Raw genomic sequence first — 8,258 nt, forward strand, 5'->3', positions numbered from 1 at the left:
TGTCTGCATTGTTTACTGCCTGTTTATACTGCTTATTTTGCATTGTTTGCACTGTTTGTTGCTTGTTAATACTGCTTATTTTGTTATACTACACAGCCTTATGATGGTTTATTGTTTACGTGCCCCTTGAATGGGGATATATACATACACATTGAGAGCCGATGTACCTGAGTCAGATTCCTCATGTGTCTGACACAACTGGTCAATAAAACAGACTCTGATGAAAGAAATGCTAAAACATCATGTCAAGAGGTGATCCTGACAAATACTGGCGGTTAACCAGAAATGCTCCTCTCTGCCACTGAAGCAAACCTGTTTCTATCATTACTTCTTCCATCAGACAATGAATGCTCTCAAGGAGTTTATGTATATATGTAACGTCCTTTGCTAAGTGCAAGAAGTTGTAAAAGAACACAAAATAGAAAATAGGTAACAGATTAAAAATAGATGTGCTCTTGTGGACATTCCAGGCTGCCCACAAACTCTTTTATGTGAACCAGGAAACCATCTTTATCAAATCAGGATCTCAGACTCTCAGCTCTAAATACTGTCTGTTTAGTAATGTGTTTTAAGTACAGTCCCTGGATGTTGTTGCCTGTTTTGGGTAGTTCATGTAAGAGCATCAGATGAGCCTTGAGGCTTTGCTGTTCTCACCATAAAATTTAGAGCTTCCTTTCACTAGATGGCACTGTTTGCTTTACAGACACATGAAGTGAGGTTGCTTGCAGCTTTTTGTGTTTACAAGGGAGAGAAACTCTGGCTTTGGGTGAAACTGCCCTAAACAGAGACACACTTTTGTATTTATTCACATCTATGAGTCTACAGGCATGGATCTTCCCACAATATCCATCCGAGTCTTTCACAGAGGGGGAGAGGAAAACAATATTTGAAGGAGAAGATTATTAACCATGTTTGGTGAGTGAATTAAAGGTTGTTGTTTCACTGTTTGTTTTGTGCTATAATACCTCCTGTAATGTGTCTGCAGTGTTTATGGGTTTTTTTTATATATGTGTGCACGCGTGCATGAGTGTGTGTTATGAGAGAGTTTACTAAGAGCACACCAAGATATCTTGTCAGTGAGATAAACACAGCAGAAAAAATGAGTCAACAAGGTGTTTATGAACAAAACCAGTAATACATAAAGAAAAGCCAAGACACAAAAAAGACAAACATCTCAAAATTTTAAACTAATAGAGTATACATGCACAGCTGCTCGCACACAAACACAAGCAAAAATGATGGACTGTAAAGCTCCAGTCTCCATCTATCTCTGTCTCTCTTCTCATTCAGCTGGCCTGCTTGGCTTTGACACTGCCAGAGAGGTTAGACTTAATGACATGTTGGGAGAGAGACAGAGACATGAGGGAAGGGGGAGGGAAGGAGAGAAACGGGGGAAGCTGAGAGAAGGAGAGTGAGGAAAAAAATGAAGGGAAGGAAGAAAAGGCAGGTGACAGAAAAGGTAAAGAGGAAGAAGAAACAAGAGGTGGACAGCTGGAGGGGGAGAGAAAGCCACAATGTTTGGCTGTGGGAATGAGAGAGAAAGAAGCAAACACAGGGAACAGAAAGACAAAAGTAGTTAAAATGCAAGAAAACAGTTCTGCATTTACCTCTTTACTATGATTTCAGAGGCACTCCTCATACAGCATTGTTCATTTCTGGTATTCCTGAGTGTGCATCATCTTACCTTTTGTTAAATATATGCACACTTAAATGCAGCACAGCATCACTAGTGATGAATACAGATGTACATTTACCTTTATCATGGCCAAGGAAAACTACAGCTAGTATGTGAAATTATTATGATACAGTGACTTCATTGATCACTTTGGTTCTGATGAACAGAATACATCCAATTTGTGCAACATTTTCCTAGCACATAAACACAAAATATCTCCCAGGTGCACAGCAGTGACCCAAGTCACTATTTTTTACCGCCCTAACTTTGGCTCTGTGGATGACAACAAAACAAATAGATGAGTAAACTGCAGAGCCAAACAAACAAACAAAATAAACCCCACCACCACGAGGCATTCTTCAACGAAGGCTGGGAGTGTGTCCGGCCAGATGGTGATGCCCCTGAAGTCCAGGGCTGAGGAGGAGCCACAGTGGCCTTGGTCCCGCTGGATAAACACTTGCCATGCAAGTTTCAGCTGCATCTCCTTGTGGAAGTGAAAGGAGAGAGGACAAAGGGAAGCCTAGGGGTTAGATCATATAGTCAATGTTTTTTATGGTACACATATATGTGTCATACACCCCCTCAAGTTGCCTTCACAAATTAAAATCACATTAACTTGCACACATAAACACATATGACAAAAACCACTGCATGTGCGTTGATGGGCCCCCTGGTACTGTATCCCCCTCTCGGTTACGGGGAGCCGGCTCTTGGCCAGTCTTCAGCCTTGTCTCCTCTCCCAGCAGTGGCTTGCCTACTGTGAGGCGTCGCTTGGGCTTTTCACACCCTCCCTCCCCAAATCCCCATTAAACCCACTTGAGGGAGAAACATACAAACACACACAGACTGACGTGCACACACAGGCAAGGCAGCTAATCGCCCAAGTGCTCACTTAGTCTTTCCTCTTGCACACACGTGCACACAAAGGTCCACAGGGACAACAGCAGGCAGTGGTGGGAGCAAATCCCACAAGGTCTTTGAAATTAGCAGCCATTATCGGTACCTGCAACCACAAGTCTACAGAGAGGCTGTAAACAAACCGCTGCTACAGACACCTCCTCTGTCTTCTAACAAGATGCTGAGTTACAGCAGAAGAGAGGGACATCAGAACAATAATAATCCACAGAGTCAAAAAGTCATTGTGAAATACAGCCATAAGCACAAGGGCAGCAAGCTAAAGCTAGTTGGTTTGGCTGTTGACTCACCTGCAGAGTATTTAAGCTTCTAGGAGCCATTAATACAAGAACAGCAAAAAAAAAAAAAAGAGCCAGCACGCAAAAAGATAAAATAAAATTACAAGGCTATTGTCATTTTATGCTCGTGGTTTGTGACATGTGAAAACACTGTAACAAACAAAACAAACAATACCAGCCAAACTCAAGCTTACTCACTCACATATCAGTACATACCAGCATGTTGGCTCAGCTTTCCTCAATTCTGTTTCTTACATAAAATAGACCTGGAATGATCAGTCAGTTAGTCTTTGAATTAATCAGCTGAAAAGTAACCACCCACCATTATGCTGATTAATTCATCTCTTTAATCATTTCTCAAGAAAATTTTCCAAACGTTCCATTTTTTTCCAGCTTCTCACACATGAAAATTTGTTGGCTCTTGCTTTGTTTTTATGATAGTTAACTGAATAACTCTGGGTATTAGTTCCAGCACTAGCTGCAACATAATACTATCTTCTTCTATTTATAAAGCCACATTTATCTTAAATTTATTGCACACATAATCCAATACATCTTAAACAATTTTTTCCAATAGGAACACAAACTGAATGATAATATGTCAAACTATATTTATTGTTACAAAGAGAACACAAAAAGTGGTATTAGCACAAAACCCTATGAGACTATGTTTTATTGTTGTGTTGAATTTGAGTGATACTTCACTGACAGCGTAACTGATCAAACTCTAAATTCGTGGTGCCCAAGAGAAACGACTGAGGAAGAGTGACATTTACACAAAGCTGAGTGGCGACTGGAGGGGAGTAAAATTAGACATTGCAACAAAAGAACCAGATTTCCAAAAACAGCAAATGTAGCAGCCGTGTGTCAGTATCACCTATAAGCACAGCAGGGGCTCCAGAGAGTGTATAAGTAAGTCGAAGGCAAGACAACGAAGAGGAACTGGCACACGTAAACACTTCTAAAATAAATAAGGTGAGATATTTTGGTGTCAGCATCCTGAGTGTCATGACTCACTTCTCCGGTCAGTTGTGAGTAGGTCAAAACACTTTGCTGAGAAATAAAATAGGAAGAGGAGAAGGAGGAGGGGAGCTGAAAATCTGAAGTCAAAACAAAAAAGAAAAGTGAAGCTGCGATTTGTTTTGCCTGTTTGATCATATACATGTGCCAAATTACAGATAAACATTTGTCTGTGTGTTTGTGTCTGTCTATAAATGAAAAAACAAAACAAAACACTGATCTCGTTTCTTTGGAACAAGTCAAAAGTCTGAAAAGCCCCAAAAACCAACACACAGCAACAAAACAACTGCGGTTCAGGGGATGGAGCAGTTTATAGTTTCACCCTCTTAAAATCTTAACTTGCTGCAACTTGATGCAGTGTTTCAGGGACATGGTTTTTATTTGGAAGGGGATTCAGGGAGGCGGGAGACAAAAATCTGGGGGCTTAAGCCAACAAATGCTGTAGCATTTGCAGCCACTTTAATTGTCTTTGGATGAGAATAAAAACACACCAGAAGCCACCTCTGTTTTCAAAACCTTCAAAACTTAAACAATAGATATGAGTGGAGCAGGATTGTTTCTCTTCCTTTCAAATCTTCTCATCAGCACCAGGCTAAAGCTATTACAAGGAGAAGCCTAAGCACAACTGCCCATTTACATGTGTGCCAGTCAGCCCTGCAGTGATGTTAAGGGCTGCCCACTGATTCTTGGGAGAGACAAACATAATTGGGACTTTTAAAATGTGAGCAATGCCAACAATTTATGTCTTCTGAGTGCTTAGGAAAGTAGCCGGACATGTGGTGTCCCCTTTATGTAATTCCAGCCCTTTATTTGCCAAAATTTATAATATGGGCTACCATGTGCCACTTCTCTGGACGTCGGTAATACCTTTGCCAGAGACAACATAATGCTGACAGTGAGAGCGAAGCCTTGGCTTGCGTCCATGCGTGAGACGAGAAAAATGCATGTAATTGGTGAGAATCTCTGGCTTCCATCAAGACAGTAATTGGCCAGAGAGAGCCCTTGTGAGAAATATGTGGCGCAAACGTTTTCCCTGATAATCCCATCCTGTGAGCATCTGGCAGTGGCGTGGTTACAATGGCAGAAAAACACAATAAACACATGCATGTATGGCAGGAAGAGGAGGAAATAAAGGATGGGAACGTTCCTGGAGGGGGTACGGGGGTGCTGACAACTCTAAGAGAACTCTTATAGCCGCGTAGTTAGTGTACTTTTCCTTATGGCTGACATTTACAAGTGCTTTGTCTGTGTCTTGTCATCAATCACCGCAGTCGCTCATAACACACAAGTGAACACTCAACACCTGAACTTTACTCAAACCTAAGTACTATAATTGCAGTAAGTAATACACCATGGCAGAGTTATTAATGTGTCTCATTAATGTGGTAAACTTTAATAATGCCTACAGTAACATTAGACATCTCAAATTAGAATATTTGTAATATTTTTAATATTCATTACAAATAGCATGAAATCAGTGAAGCAGCTGGACAAGAATGAAATGCAGAACGGTATTTAGCAGAATAGGAAAGTAACTAAGTACATTTACTCAAGTACAATTTAAGTATCTGTACTTTGAGTATTTTCATTCTCTCCTACTTCATACTTCGACTTCTCTACATTTTGGAGGAAAATATTGTACTTTATACTCACTAGGTTTATTTGATAAGTTACTTTTCAGAACAAGATTAATAAAACAAAATACAGTCACATTGATCCTTGGTGTAAAATTCACAAGCTACCCAGCAGTGTGTGAAGTACTTCAAATTTTAAGCATACAAGATAATGAAACTAGCTCCACCTTCACAGCTGCAACTATAAATGTGATGTAAAAATAACATCAATAATAATAATCATGCAAAAATATGACAAACATTAATATGCAATGTGCCAAGTCCTTTTACTTTCATACTATAAGACTATTTTAATGCTAATACTTTTGTACTTTGACTCAAGTAACATTTTGAATGCAGGACTTTCACTTGTTACAGAGTATTTTTCACTGCGGTATTGCTACTTTTACTTAAGTAAACAATCTGAGTACTTCTTCCACCCCTGGCATTTCCAGTACCTTAAATAAAGCCTCACCTCACCCTTACAGGCATCCTACTGTTCAATAACATGAAATCCATTTTCTTCTGTCATTCATTAAGGCATGAATCAAAAGCTGTGAGAAATGATCAAACAGAGAGCATAAGCAGGAAATGTGGATTTCATAGCTGAGCAGTGAGTGCGTCTGGTTGCGAGCCTGCTTCTGTGAGGAGCTGGAAACCACTGGGCATGCTGTCAATGCAAAGTACAGCATCTACTGGCCACAACGCCACAGAGTCGCACTCATGCACACACATGCAAAAAACAAGTACACTCAAATATATAAACACAGCACAAAGCTCGCGTACCACTGCTCACACATACGGTAAAGCAGATGAACACACATACACAGAATCATACATATGTATGTAACAATGTCCCGATACCCATGTGCTGCTGCCCACTGTGTGAAAGCCATCTGGTCTAAGTTAAGTGTAATATAAAAAGCTCATTCAGATATATTTTGAGTGTGGATGCAAACTTGGCATAGCTCAGGCCCTCTCAGCCACCCACCCACCCCCCTCTGCACCACCTCTCCCTGCTCAGGCTTGATTTAAGTCTAGACATCATATTGGAAAATGGTTCACATGCTACAGATACACCCGGAATATTCCATCTATGGTACTTACAGAGCTAGAACTGGCCCTCCCTGTTTCAAAAGAGGTGGATTAATCCTAGGTGTGCTTCAGCTAATGGAAAACAAATGCAGAAAATATTGCAAAAATATAACCTTAGTGTTTCATTAATGACTAATCTAGAGGGCTGTGTGTGAGGGATAGAAACAGAGAAAACCAGTGTGCTTTCATATAAGCACACATTTGTCTGACTAAGCTCTAAGTTAGACTTAGATCTAACAGTACAGTTACATGACAAGGCTGTATGAACAGCCTGTACAAAGTGAAGAGAGACAAATATGATTTCATGCCAGCAGAGTAAGAAACAATCGGCACGTGAGAGACGCAGAAAGCAGGTGATTAACATGAAACCTACCAGAAGAAACTGAACAAACTCTCCATAGCTTAGCTGCTTGTCCATCCATGTGTCAGTGCAGCCGTATGAACTCTCAGTCCCAGCTGATGGGGATGTGCTGGTGGATGGTGGTTTGGCTGAAGACCTGTTTCACATCCTCTGCAAGGAGACAATAAAACAAATATAAAGCACAGCTTTAATAACGACTGAATGACACATGTACACACAAGTATTATCAGCAAAATGTACCTTACGTATCAAAAAATATTTGTTATGGAAACTATTTTTCAAAATTACATCACTGGGTTATTGTTACCTAACATGGAAGTACTATTTTCTGTTGCAGCTGTTCAAGCTGGAGGTTACTTTAACTACAATGTGCACTGCTGAGTAGTTTAAAATGATCATACATTTTGTACATAAATTCTCAACTGTAATTACAGCGGTGAAGTAAATGTAGTGGGTATAAAGTGCAATATTTCCCTCTGAAGTGGTACAGAAATCTAATGTAATATAAATATAATATGGAAGCACTCAAAGGAACAAGCACCCAAAAAATTGTATTAAAGTGCAGTACTTGAGTAAATGTGCTTTCATCACTCATGTCACATGTGTAAAACATAGACAATTTAAACTAACTTCAGCTAAGTGTTAAAGCTAAACTGTTGTTTCGTCAAATCCCTCACAATTGTAGAATAACAGTTGTTTCGGTTTTACAGATTACACACTGCTTTTAAGGCAAATGATGCTACATTAACCATGTTTAAAGCCTTCATGTCCATATTCTCCTTTCTGTATGTTCTTGTCTTCATAAACAATTTTCAAATACTTGCTTAAAGTTTTAGTTTGTTCAAATTAAGACCTAAAAATCTGTTGGTACAAATTCTTGTGTCAGGTCTTAACGAACAGCATGTGTTTCCTATCTTGTGGTTAACATTAGTAATTATTTGATTTTGGGGGGAAAATGTCTGTGATTGTTTGTGACAAAATGTCAACGTCAATCTCCAGAACACAATTCTGCTCTGATTGAGACTTAAGTTCCCCAACTCTAATTCAGTTTTGAATGACACATGGCAGAAGTTGTTTGAGGCTGTGGAAGCTCTGCGTTCAGAAGGAAAGCTTTCTCCTCTCACTTCTGTTCCTCTGCCTGAACCCCTTAAGCCTCTACAGCCAGTGGAGTGGAGAGACACTGAACATGAGTCCTAAATTACAGCCTTACTAGAGAAACAAAAACAAACCAATAGAGCGACCTGTTTCTTATTACCAAACAAGCTGCGCTGAACGAGTGGAGAAAGGAAAGAAACTATTTT

General features: G+C 39.8%; 1 protein-coding gene across 1 annotated transcript in view; it reads right to left on the bottom strand.

Moving 5' to 3' along the window:
* Positions 1 to 2,156, bottom strand: part of slc25a13 (solute carrier family 25 member 13) — a 37,350-nt gene extending 35,194 nt beyond the window's left edge. Inside the window, exon 1 of the mRNA XM_020614231.1 lies at positions 2,019 to 2,156. Within this exon, the coding sequence (XP_020469887.1) occupies positions 2,019 to 2,156 (138 nt within the window). The remainder of the gene's footprint in view (positions 1 to 2,018) is intronic.
* Between the last annotated feature and the right edge of the window lie 6,102 nt (positions 2,157 to 8,258).

This window comes from Monopterus albus, unplaced genomic scaffold, assembly GCF_001952655.1.
Source record: "Monopterus albus unplaced genomic scaffold, M_albus_1.0 scaffold143.1, whole genome shotgun sequence".
NCBI lineage: Eukaryota > Metazoa > Chordata > Actinopteri > Synbranchiformes > Synbranchidae > Monopterus > Monopterus albus.